Source organism: Tachysurus fulvidraco, chromosome 16 (genome assembly GCF_022655615.1).
Source record: "Tachysurus fulvidraco isolate hzauxx_2018 chromosome 16, HZAU_PFXX_2.0, whole genome shotgun sequence".
In the NCBI taxonomy this organism is placed as follows: domain Eukaryota; kingdom Metazoa; phylum Chordata; class Actinopteri; order Siluriformes; family Bagridae; genus Tachysurus; species Tachysurus fulvidraco.
Window position 1 is genome coordinate 2151475 of NC_062533.1, and position 13348 is coordinate 2164822.

At 38.2% G+C, this 13348-nt stretch overlaps 2 protein-coding genes across 11 annotated transcripts in view; one reads left to right on the top strand and one right to left on the bottom strand.

Moving 5' to 3' along the window:
- Window positions 1-1048: 1048 nt before the first annotated feature.
- prg4b (proteoglycan 4b) lies at window positions 1049-12182 on the top strand. 3 transcript variants are annotated; one of them, XM_027154280.2, is made up of 14 exons: window positions 1052-1190; window positions 1279-1357; window positions 2959-3075; window positions 3694-3816; window positions 5082-5150; window positions 6467-6550; window positions 6640-6972; window positions 7067-7843; window positions 8000-8086; window positions 8993-9129; window positions 9233-9386; window positions 9998-10090; window positions 10418-10543; window positions 11148-12182. In XM_027154280.2, exons 2-14 carry the CDS (start codon window positions 1291-1293, stop codon window positions 11267-11269), a joined length of 2289 nt encoding a protein of 762 aa, XP_027010081.2. In that variant the 5' UTR covers window positions 1052-1190; window positions 1279-1290; the 3' UTR covers window positions 11270-12182. The 3 variants fall into 3 exon arrangements, with proteins under 3 accessions (XP_047657633.1, XP_027010081.2, XP_047657632.1); XM_047801677.1 differs by lacking the exon at window positions 11148-12182 and having other exon boundaries at window positions 1049-1190; window positions 9198-9386; window positions 10418-10520; XM_047801676.1 differs by lacking the exon at window positions 6467-6550 and having other exon boundaries at window positions 1053-1190.
- The window catches only part of tprb (translocated promoter region b, nuclear basket protein), a 31786-nt gene continuing 30278 nt past the window's right edge, over window positions 11841-13348 (bottom strand). For 6 of the 8 annotated variants that reach the window (XM_047801672.1, XM_047801667.1, XM_047801671.1 and 3 more), the window contains 4 exons: window positions 13004-13157; window positions 12572-12690; window positions 12255-12344; window positions 11841-12069 (listed from right to left, as the gene is read on the bottom strand). In XM_047801672.1, coding sequence (XP_047657628.1) covers window positions 12026-12069; window positions 12255-12344; window positions 12572-12690; window positions 13004-13157 — 407 coding nt within the window. In that variant the 3' untranslated portion in view covers window positions 11841-12025. The remainder of the gene's footprint in view (window positions 12070-12254; window positions 12345-12571; window positions 12691-13003; window positions 13158-13348) is intronic. The other 2 variants (XM_047801669.1, XM_047801668.1) reach the window with 2 other exon arrangements.

Sequence of the window (13348 nt, forward strand, 5' to 3'; positions counted from 1 at the left end):
TTGTAGCCTATGTAGAAAACTACAGTCACATTTAGAAGCGATTCACTTCTCAGTCACAGTTAGGACGAGACCAAGTGTTTTGTGTTACGGGGGGTAAATATTTAACTACTACAATCGGTGACATTTTAAATATAACTGCGATTATAATGTTGTTAATCCTCTAGCTTTAAAGACTGTGTTAGAATAACCAATGATCTTATATTTGCCTTTACATTTAAGCAGCCTTTAAAAAAAGGTAGATCTATGTTTGTACCCTCAAATGGACAGGAATGGTTTACACCTTGGTGGTCCGAGCAAGCGACAGGATGTGTGTGTGTGTGTGTGTGTGTGTGTGTGTGTGTGTGTGTGTGTGTGTGTGTGTGTGTGTGTGTGTGTGTGTGTGTGTGTGTGTGTGTGTGTGTGTGTGTGTGTGTGTGTGTGTGTTCTTTAAGGAAAGACACCCAGTGTGACAGGGTCATTGTGTGTGTGGGGGTGATGAGGGCTAACCTGTTAACCTGTAATCCCACAAACCCAGCACAGATTAGTGAAAAAGTTCATGCAGGATCTGATACGATGGTGACAGAACACATCTCTGTATTTCTGTGTACAATCCAGTCTGCCCTTCTGACTCTGACTGCTGATGAATGTATTTAAAACATCAATACAAACAGTATGATGCTGCTTCCGACTTGCTTTGTAGGGATAAATATCAATTTACTTTTTTCAGAATCTGTGTAGAACTTTAAGACAATGGTCATTGTTAAACACAATATACAAATAAAAATGTGTTTGAATTATGAAGTTTGTAAATATTTATTTTTATAGAACCTTAGTGTGTGTGTGTGTGTATATATATATATATATATATATAGTAGAACTAATAATCAGCAAAGACAGAATTGGGGTGAAATCCAGAATAACAAACGTGAACCTCCAGGTTATGTCTGAACATTTTGTCTGTAACAGGGAAAGAAATGTTCTCAGCACTCTCCCTGTTTTTTTAACTGCACTCTGGCCTTTACTCAGAGCGTGTGGAAACCCTGATGTTCTCCCTGCACTGCCAGACGCTTACAAATCTCACAGTTTTGATCTAAGAGACCGGATGAGACCGCCCAACACCTCCGCTCCCAGCATCTATAAAATCAGAAGCACTTCACATACACAGACGTTCTCAGGGACACTGAGAGCTCGCATATAAGCTAATATTCCAGGTAAGGCACAAATACTCTGCTGTGAGTTTTTCTTTTTTGAGCTCTTTTGTACATTTTGGAAAGGACTCACCATCATAAATCCTGTTAGGTTCCTTTCGAGATGAGCAGCTCAGTGGGTCTCCTCCTGCTCTCAGCATGCGTTCTGTTCACATGCTCCTCAGCACAGAGTGAGTACATATAAAATTGTGTGATAAAAACTGTGTGATAGTCAGATGCAGGAAAAACTAAGTGTCTCTCAGTCTGAAAACTCTGTTGATGAAAGTAGTGTTGTGTGGAAGAAACCCAAGACAAGACAAGATTTTTTAAAAAGAAAATGTTTGTATAAGTTTTTAGTTATTGTAAGTCAGTGACTCAGCTGTTTGGGGTTCATTCCACCACCTTGTCCCAGAACATCTGTCATGATGCATGTCTTTGTTGTACCATGAGAGATGGTTGGTCCAAATGAGCACTACTAGAGAATATAATAATATTATATATTAGAATACATACATACATACATCCGTATCTGTTACACACACTACTGCTGCTGCTGTATAATGTACAATAGCAGAATATTACACAATACTGTTATTTGCACTCCCATGAACTTCTAACAAGTTATTTACATAACTGACCAGTCATATATTCTGTATTCATATTTAATACTCATACTGTCTATATTGTATCACATCTGCATTGTCTTGTATAGTATAGTGTTATTTATGGCTGTACTTTTGAGAGTCACAAACAGCTGGAATCAAATTCCTTGTGTGTGTCAACATACTTGGCCAATAAACCTGATTCTGATAATAATAATAATAATAATAATAATAATAATAATAATAATAATAATAATAATAATAATAATAATAATAATAATAATAATAATAATAATAATAATAATAATAATAATAATAATAATAATAATAATAATAGGCACTCCGTCCAGGGTGTATCCTGTCTCGATGCCCGATGACGCCTGAGATAGGCACAGGCTCCCCGTGACCCGAGAAGTTCGGATAAAGCGGTAGAAAATGAGTGAGAGAGTGAGAGAATAATAATAATAATAATAATAATAATAATAATAATAATAATAATAATAATAATAATAGCCGATCAGATGCGCTCAGAACATGTCGCTGATGAACCATGCATTCGTAAAATACTGGACTTAACGTGAAAATCTCGTAGCCGCTAGGTGGCGCTGTCACGAAACGTTGCGAAATGTCTATGTTTGTCTGTGTGATTCTGGTTCTGATATTAGCACCCAATATATGTGACAACCCACCCCTCAAGTACTAGAATTTGTTTTGGACTGTTGGTGGCGCTAGAGGGTTTGAGCTAGACACACCAAAGTTGCTATAGTAACTTATAAGACTGGCCTCTACATGTGTGCCAAATTACATGACTTTCGTACGTACTGTTCTATGGGCTGCCATTGACTTTATTGGCAGAAGAGGAAGAATAATAATAAGAAGAAGAAAACTAACGATAACAATAGGTGTCTACACCCCTTTGGGGCTTGACCCCTAATAATAATAATAATAATAATAATAATAATAATAATAATAATAATAATAATAATAATAATATAATATTCAAGTGGGGGTGGTTGGGGGTGGTGTGTGCTCATGTGTGCTTGTGTGTGGGGGGGTATTATTATTATTATGATTATTGTTATTATTATTATTATTATTATTATTATTATTATTATTATTATTATTATTATTATTATTATTATTATTATTATTGAACATCTTATCTCATGTTTCTTCATGTGATTTTGCAGAAAGCTGCAGAAATCGATGTGGAGAAGCTTATTCACGAAGCAACGAGTGTCAGTGTGACTACGAGTGTCTCTCACACAACGAGTGCTGCAGAAACTACGAATCTGTTTGCACTGAAAGTAAGTCTCCTCCAAGCCCTACTGGCCTCGTGTCTTTAAATGCGTGACCTGCGTGAGATGAAGGTCATGATAATGGATGCTTCATTACAGAAAGTTTGTCAGAGCTTACAAAACTTAAAGTCTACATCTGGAACTCTTGAATTAAATATTTTTATTCATATAATCTTGTTAAAGCCTTAATTAAGGTGTGTTTTCATGTTTAAATTTGTGCATGCATGACAGGTGACTTCATATGCTATATATTTTTTATGGCCAATTTAAGATTTAGTATTGAATAGAAACAATGTAGTATATTTTTTCTAAATTCCACTTGTTTGGGATGAAAATGGTCTATGTATAAGGAGTATCCTTATAACCTGAAATCCCACATAAACCCTCCTACATTTAACTGTATGTGCAAACTCATCAGAAGCTGTCTGATCTATCAGCACTCATAAATAACATCAACACTAGAATCTACTGGGAGTAAAATTGGGTTTTAGGTAAGTTATCACATTGTTGGGACTGGACTTAAGAAAATCAAAACATTGTAAGAACCAAAGGATAAAAATCCCTTCACAAGTTGACTGAAAACACAAAGGTCTGAGTGATACGAGGACATTCTGTGTGCCGCTGTAGGAGGCTCCTGTAAAGGCCGATGTGGTGAGCATTTCAAGCGAGGGAGACAGTGTCACTGTGATATCGAGTGTATTAAATACAGACAGTGCTGTCCAGACTATGAGACCCAGTGCACCACTGAGGGTAAGTTCAGAAAATCTTCTTCTTAAAATGTACTTTAGTTCTGCAAATGCAGCATACGATGTCTTTCACTATTATTGAATCCATTTATAATATAAACAACAATTTTAGATACAAACAGAAACAAAGCACAAAACACAGTACAGTTTTCTTTAACTTTCATTCCAAACCCTTTTTTTTTAATTTCCTTTTTCGATTCAGACCACAGGTGAAGACTGAGTGTGAAGGTGTAGACATTTGTGTTTTTAATCATTTCTGTGTTGATTTGGAAGTATTTTCGTACATTGTCTGTGGTCCAGTCTGAAACTTCTGGTAGACACAACAGGCTTGGGCTGAAACACTCATGAAAAACTTATTTAGCAAAATTCATGATAACGTCCATCTTCACAACAGCCTGAAAGCACCACTGATCCAATTCCTGGCAATTTTCCAGCGGTTCACTGTTAATGACGTGAAGCCGTGTTATGACTTCAGTGCAACAGATTTTCGAGAATGTTGTAGGGATGTCAATATTAGAGAGAATTTTATTTTATGAAATTATTTTTAATAATTTTTTAATAAATCAGAATTGTGTCTATTGTTTAGTTGCTAATATAATTTTTGCTCATTTTTGCAAAGGGGCCAATGATTTTGGAGGCAGAACTAATACAGGACTAATGCATACTGACTTCTTGCATAAATACAATGTTTGACTTTACTCACGATTAATGTGCACATTAAGTACTTTGAGGCTGTTTCCTGCTTAATATGCAAACTTTCCTGATCAGTCTGACTTAAAGCCAGCATCAGTCTAGTTCAGAGGCTGAAATTCATCTGAAATGAACTGATGCTGTTTTAAAAAAAAAAATATATATATATAGTCATTTCTAGTGTTCATTTCAGTTGTGCTATAAAGTGTTATTCTGAGTGACTGAGCAGTGAACGGTTTTCCCATAGTGCATTGTGAACTTCTGTTTTTTTATCGCTGACAAAAAGCAGTGAGTTATTTTACAAAATTCAGTTAGAAATTTCAGTTAATTGTGTAATAAATTTACACTTAAATCAATGTTTTTTTATTGTTTATATTATTGATTGTATGTGAATGTGTGTGTTCATGAATAACTGTCAGACAAACTGCTTTAAAACTGCACAAGAGGGTAACAGAGCTATAAAATGACTGCAGACACAATAATCATGTGTAATATCTGTGAGTGAGTCTGTGATCACTGATGTGTGTAGCAATGCTGTAATTACTTCATGGTTTCCTACTGTATATGAATGACTGATAGATTCCTCAATGGAGGAAGAATACAGTGAGTTGGAGGTCAGCACTCCTCTGGATTACACCGCATCTGAAGGTAATGTTTGGTTTTCTTTTTTAAAAGGATTTTGTGTGACTATTTTCAGGAAAGGTAAAAAAGTCAAGCCGGTCGAATGACTTTAAATGAAAATTTAAATGGCTACCAGTGCAAAAATAGTCAAATAAAACATACTTTGCTAATATGACTTAAATATGCTAACTATTAGTTTAGAAAAAAAAATAAAATTAAAAATGTTCTGTCATCAGAGAAAAGAAATGGTTAGTACGTAATAAAACTGAGGAAAAGTGGTCTTCTACTCTGATTTATATATCTCCTTGTTAAGATAGACGGCTTTTTGATTGTGTTGATAGATTTATTGTGCAAAATGTATATGGTGACTGCTTGGGAAAGACCATTGGACCTGCATCCACTGCATCCATGTGTGTTCAGTGCCTTTGTTGTGATACAATAGCAAGTGCAAGTAAAATCTATAATCTTCTCTTACCATGATTCAATGGCACATCCTTCCTGAAGCACAGTGTTACTAGGCTATTATTCAATTAGACCATTGTTCATGTTTTGTTCTGATAAAAAATAATTAAAGGAAGCACCTTGTTGATGTGCACTTAAAACAAGCACTAGCCTTAGTATCTAATTAGGGTTATAAGGGTGATATAGTCCAGTGTTTGGTAAATACCCAACATTCTTCATCATCCTGTATGAGTGGGCTAGCACTGACCGTCTGTTCTCATGTCTCGTTCATGAAAGATTATGAATCTTGTGCTGTGGCAAGGGAGTGAGGCAATCCTCCATTAGTACTCCACAGACTGAGCTGCTATGTGATCATGTCATCAAGGCAACAGTTTGAAGGCTAAAACTCCTATTTTGAAATATGTTCCTTACTTAATACTTCTTACTTTTCTTGGAAGGAACAGTAAGATTCTGGCCTTGGCATCAAACCGAGGTATCCTATCAGCTGGTCTTGGCTGAGGCTGGTACACTGAAGCTTCTGGGTTCTGTATCTCTGAACCTGACAGCATGTTATACTAGAGAAGAGTGAGAAACTGTAACTAGGGTTTAACAGGACCAGGAATGAGGGGTCACATTTCCCCTGTATTAGTTTATTGTGGGATTTTCACGCACAACAGTCTCTAGGGTTGAAGAATGATGTGAAAACCATTCATCAAGTGAGCTAGACTTTTGTGGGTGGAAATGCCCTTTTGTGACCTGCCTCTAATACATAGCACTGAAATAAAAGCTTAGCATACAGGTGTTCCTAATAAAGTGCATAGTAAGTGTAAATGTATACAAATGTATACAATTCTTTATAATGGTCATTGGCCTGTCATGTTTCCTGTGCTCTTCCCCTGTAGAAGCTGTAAGTGGTAGCAAGCCTTCTCCCTATGACACTGACACATTTGAAAACCAAATAGACTTAGATTCTGGAACAGTGCCAAGTAAGGATATGAATATGTCTTCGAACGTTAAAATAAAACACGATTTTAGTTTCAGCTTGTTCCTTCTTTAACTGTATTATTCATTCCAGGTATAACTGTCTCTCCTTTGGCTGACAAGGACCCAGATATACTCAGCTTTGAACCTGAGCAGCTTTCTCCTAACAACTCAGATCCTAATTTTCCTCCAATATCATCTAGTCAGGCCATCAGCCAGGAACCTTCAGAACAGTATGCAGCTACCACAAGCCCAACAGACATCACACCAGCATCTGAGCAGACTGACCTGGAAGCAGACCCAACAACTACAACTACCACCAAACCAACTGCGATCAATCCTCAGTCTGTCTTTGAACAGGACACTGACACATATGAAAACCAAACAGAATTACGCCCTGACCTGCTTGATTCTGGAACAGTTCCAAGTAAGGATAATAATATGTCTTCAGAGCGTTAAAATCAAATAAAACACGATTTTAGTTCTTCTACTTTCTTCTTTAACTGTATTATTCATTCCAGGTATAACTGTCTCTCCTTTGGCTGACAAGGACCCTGATATACCCAGCTTTGAACCTGAGCAGCTTTCTCCTAACAACTCAGATCCTAATTTTCCTCCAATATCAACTAGTCAGGCTATCAGCCAGGAACCCACCCAGGAACCTTCAGAACAGTTTGTAACTACCACAAGCCCAACAGACATCACACCTGCATCTGAACAGACTGACCTGAAAGCAGACCCAACAACTCCAACTACCACCGAACCAACTGCTATCCATCCTCAGTCTGTCTTTGAACAGGATCAACCTTCCTACGTTGCATCAGTTCCAACTCTTCCTCCTAAGATGGCTTCACCTAGACCAAATTCCACACTAATGTCTGAACAAAGTGCAACAACAAACTCCCAGAGCACCTCAGAGCCCGAACCCACACCTTCAGCCAGTGCTCAGGCCAATAATACAGACCATGAGCCTTCTAACCCTGATGACAGACATGATCCTGAGGTAAACCTTGAGAATCAGACAGATGCTCAGTTGGAACCCAGTGAAAACACAACCCAAGAAATCCAGGAAAAGGACTCAACAGACAAGCCTACCGCTGAGAAAATAACTGAAGCACAAAATGAAACCCAGAATATGAACATCATTCATTCTACAAAGGATTCTCCAACTGACCCTGCCTTAATAGAAACCCCTGCTTCCATGAAGGTTAGCCTTTCTCCAACTAAAATGCCAGAAAAACCCATTAAACCTATAGATCCTAGCAAAAATCTTCAGGACCTTCAGGAGTATCAGGCAGGTAAGAATGCCATTTAGAATGAAAAATGTATAAGTGGCTCTTTCTGAGAAACGTACATTAATTCAAATGAGAGCACACACACACTTTTTAGCAAGACAAATGTGAATACTGTATATTTGAAGGGGATTTGTCTTCAGATTTTTTCCCTTTTCACAGATACCAACAGTGACACCAATCTCTGCAGTGATCTTCCAGTCAATGGCTTGACTACGCTTAGGAACGGCAGTGTTGTGGTTTTCCGAGGTCAGTACTGTGGAGCAAATACATTTATGAGACAAATAAACATGAGAAGTAAAAAAATAAAACATTTAATAGAGATTTCTGTCGTAACAGGTCTTCACATGCTCTAAAGTTTGAGAAGCCGTGCTAAAAAGGCACATACAATTTTATAATACTGCCAAAACCATCGTCACATGCGTGAATGTAACTCTTCTGATTAGCTCACAAAAGTTTCCTTGTTCGAATACATTCTCCGGCAGACAGATGTGTCGAAACCTTTCGTACTAACTCGCCTTATCTTGCGATTAGAATGAGACAAATTCCTGTTTCTTCTCTTCTGCAGCTTCAGTTATCCGCTCCTAACCTTGCTCTTGCACACAGAGTTCTCTTATTCTCTAAAATAATACATGCATGCTCATAAGATTAAGCTTACTTTTTCCACTACAGTACTTAATGTCCAGTCTTTATTTCCAGCAAAGATTCGAACATTATGTGCAAATGGTATAATGCAGGTCTTTAGCACAATTTTGTTCCAATCCAGTTTTAAAATCATGCCCAATCATTTCTTGGTGATGTGCAGCATTAAGCACACTGGTGCCCCACACCATCAGGGGTCTTGGTTGGATCCTGAGCTCAGGTGCATTTGTGTTGTGAAATAAACTGGCATCCGAGACGGGTTTTATTATTTCACTTCTAGCCCCCTTTTTTTTTTCCGGCTCGGCAGTGACTTTGACCAGGATAAAGAAGGCTGAAGTTGAATGAATGTATTTCATTAGTTTATTTATAATATAAATAAACACTATTTATAGACAGTTGAATTCACTTAAATGGTGAACATCATTTATTCACAAAAATAACACACTTGTAAGGAATTGTGTGACTGCTGAAGTATCATATATACAGTATATCTCCTCCACTATCTTATACTAGGCCACTACTTTTGGATGCTGGACTCCAGAAGAAAAGCTGGGCCTGCTCAGTCAATCACAGAATTTTGGGGAATCCCTTCTCCCATTGACACTGTCTTCACACGCTGTAACTGCCACGGCAAGACCTACATCTTCAGGGTACTTTTACTAAGAATCATTAAAGTGTTAATAATCATGTACAATCACATTCTACAATTAATTCCCAGATTTGTGTTATGTGTGCATCATGTGTGTCCAATAGGGAGATAAATACTGGAGGTTTGAAAATGACATCATGGATGTCGGCTTTCCCAGACCCATCAGCGAGGGCTTTGGACTTAGGGGACAAGTTGTCGCAGCTTTATCCATGCCTCAGTACAGAAGCAGAAGGGAGTCTGTATTATTCTTTAAAACAGGTTCAAACATCATGATTTTGCTTTAACTCCGTCAGTATTCAGAAATATGCTTCTGCAAGTATTAAGAATATTTTTAACGATAACAGATCTGCCAACCTGGGGATGTGGTAACCTAGTGGTAAAGGGACTGGACTACCAACAGGATGACTGAGTTCACATCTCAGGTTCACCGAGCCGCCACAGCCGGGCTAGCAATTGCTCAGTAATATTAAAAATAAAAACAAAAACAAAAAAAAGCCTCTGGTACTTTTGTGAGTGAATAGGTTTCATTTCACATAAATCAACTCAAAACTTGCCAGAGGAAATACTAATGCAAGATATCAGAGAACAAAATACCTATGAAACTGACAATCATTGGAGATTGTTGACCGGCTCTTTTCCACACAGAGAAAACAGTTGTATTTTTAAGTGACATCTCCAGGATACACCAGTGTGAAAATGTGGAGGTGCTGTCCAAAAGGTCTGAAGGTTGGCAGGTCTGTGTTAAATAAAAGCTAGTATAAACAATACATTTTGCACATTTAATTGATCCACGGAAAGCTCTGAAAATTTTGGACAGTTTTGGAAAAAAATGGCTTTCCAAACGTCTCATGTTGTTGCACTGACTGCAGGTGGACTGGCTCAGAGATACAGCTACCTCAACAAACCTAACTGTGGCAGCAAGTCAACGGCGGTCATAGTAAAGAGATTAAGAAGAGAAGCAGGTAACAACTTTAATTATGGAAATGTTCTTAGCTAAAGTTGTTTTCAATGGTGGAGGTGGAGGTGGGGAGCTGGTTATCTCTGTGTAGATAAACCCTGGTGTAAACACAACACAAAGATAAGACTACACTCTGTAGCTCGCCAGTCAGTGAAGTAATCCCATTATTCCTGTAAAACATCGCACCTTGACACACGCTCGATAGAACATTCCAAAAAAAGTCAACTGACCTCACACACTGATGGGAAGGGTGACTCAAACCATGAAATTATGCCTGAAACAAAATGTACAAGCTGAAATTTACCACAACAGATCGATTTTTCTCTTTCAGTCCCTTCTCTGGGTCCACAGCTCGAAATTAGGAAGACGTGGCTAGGCTTTCCGCCCACAGTGACATCAGCTGTGTCAGTACGCACTACAGGAGGGGACGGATACAAATACTACGTGTTCTCCCCATGTAAGTACATTCATTACACAAACTGGTTCCAAAGTTTCTGACACACCAAACAAATTCAGGCTGTGAAGAAATGAACACTATTTCTAGAACGTGGGTCACAAAAACTTCATATAAATGAGATTTGGTTTAAAACACATCTCTGTGGTCGTCAAACACTTTTTATGAGGTGTGATGTTTTGTTAATTACAGTAACTGTGAAGAAATGAACACAGACTTTTCTGCGACACAATATAAAAGGTTTTAGGACACCGCTTTGGGTGGTGAAGACCTAGTTTGAACTCATCTAGCTGGGGTCTTGAACACACCTGGGTGGGGTAGGAAAGTTGGCAGCTCCTTCAAACCGGACAGACTAGACCCTAGTTAAGAGGCCTGAGGTAATGGGACATGGTTATGTTCTCTGGTAATGTCGTCATTAACAAAACAACAAAATTGCTATTTCGCTCCTCACAAAAAGTGTTCGATCACTACAAAGAAGTGTTTAAACCAAAATCCTCATAGGGAAGAAAAAATAAATGGCATGTTTAGGCAGCTTAACTTTACTGTGCTGAAATATACTACATTTATATTTTATACTGTTAATAGAAAAGTTGCCCTTTTTTTTCAGCCAAATACTACAGTTTGAAGATGGAAGGTGACACTCCAGTCATTCTCACTCCTAGGGCTGGACAAGAAAAGCAAAAATCAGCCAAAAGGTGGTTCAGATGCCCAGAGACCAGCAGTATGTAGGACACACTATGCCATTTAAATGAGGACTGTGTGCAAGATTGCTTTATTATATAATTGAATATCGATGTAAAACATTGAAGCTTCTTTTCACACAAAAGAAAAAAACACATTTATGTGAAAGTGTCTCATTAACAGCTTTTTAAAACGCCAGCTGTCCAAAGTTCAAACCTTACTTACCTGACCAATCAGGTGGCAGTTTAGAGGGCAAGTGAGAAAAACAGGGCCAGTGAATGAGGATATTTATGACTCACATGTTCCAACACTGAAAAACAAACAATACTGAGGCTATTTTTGGAACCTTTATTGGTACATGGTGTGACTAGACTGTTTATAAGCTCCACTTTCATTAATTTTATTATATATATATATATTAATATTTGAATAAACTAATATTTATTACAGATCATACTAAGCATGTCGGACTGGTTAGGGCCAGCAAGAATGTAGTTATGGTTATAAAATGGGTCAAAAGTGCCTCAATATTGCACAATCACCTCTCAGCATATCAAGTTTCCTCTTCATCATGTTTTGTGCCTTGTGTAAAAGCAGCTTTAAAAAAAAAAAAAAATCATTTTGTACCAAAAAATTCTTTATTATATCCACAGAATATATAGCAACACTTTAGTTTTAGCATAAAAGCTTAAAGTAAATAAAAAATGGATGAAAAAAGCTGAACTTGAGAATGATCACATCTCTAGTGGACCAGCTTGTCGAAGTGTTTGAGTAGCAACTAGAATGACTGCAACATCTCTGGATTCATCTGGCAAAGCGCCTTCGCACTCCCATAACTACTGATCCATCTGCAGTGAGAAACAGGATAAAGCACTGTGTTATCTGCCAGGCATGCTGTTTACATATAACGTCCACTACATGCTTTTCATACCTTCTTTCAATAAAACTGCCCCAATGTTTATCTTGTGGTTATCCATGTCTGTGTGTGTGCGTGTGTACATAACATGGTAAATAAACATGGTAAATAAAATACCTCTCTTAACGAAACCTCTGGTGGCACGTCCGCGGGTCCACTGCCTGCCTGATCCTGTTCTGACTTTGGGTGGCTGATTGCTGCTCGTGTCTGAGAATGAATGAAAATAAAGGGGAACGAAAAGGAGTGTAGAGGAGTTTAACACTGCTGTAGTCACACACATTGTGCTTTTGTTAAAGCTGGACATCTTAATGCAAACTACACAATTACTCAAACGCTCAGGAGGAATGAAAAGCAGGAATTCCTCAATTCCTGAGGAATTGTTACTCAGTTCTCTGCCCAAACTTCAGGCTGTGTGTGTGTGTGTGTGTGTGTACCTGCGGAGCTGGATGAAGGCTCCTGGCTGGTAGAGGGGAGACTGGCATCATCAGAAGGTTGAATTGGCTCTTCAGCATCAGTCTGAGATGACGACTCCAGTGCTACCTCTGCACTGCTGCTAAAAACACATTTCATTGAGCACTTCATCTCAAGCCAACATCTAGATTCTGTCCTACTACACGGAACATGACACCAACGCAGCAATATTCCCTAATTCTATAGAGTTAAAACTCAAAGAACAAGCAACTAGAATTTACCATAGCACTCTATAAAAAATGGGGCTTACATAAAAATGGGTTCATTTTTTGGCAAAGGAAATGTGGGACAGCTTGTACTTTGGAAACTGTGTTTTGGTTATTTTTCATGTTTTATATAAGAATGCATTTAGCATTTTTATCCTTGTAATGTTGGAGTTCTGTAAACAAGCTCACCCATCTTCTCCTGCTTCTAGCAGGACATCTTGCTCTTCAGCTATGCTGGGCCCGGTCACAACACACACGCTCGGCGTAGATGTGCTTACTGTTGGCACAGACTGGGAGGCGTGTTCAGTCACCTCTGAGGAGTGTGTGTCTGAGAACGCAGTCACTGAATATGAGCAGAAAAAGACCAGCATACAGAATGCAACATGAATAGCTACAGTGAACACCATCAGTATCAACTATTAATATCTGGAGCTTTTAATTAGGTGACATCATGGCTTTAGGAATGTCTTCCTGGACTGGTGAAGGTGTGTGTGTGTGTGTGTGTGTGTGTGTGTGTGTGTGTTGCTTGGAGCA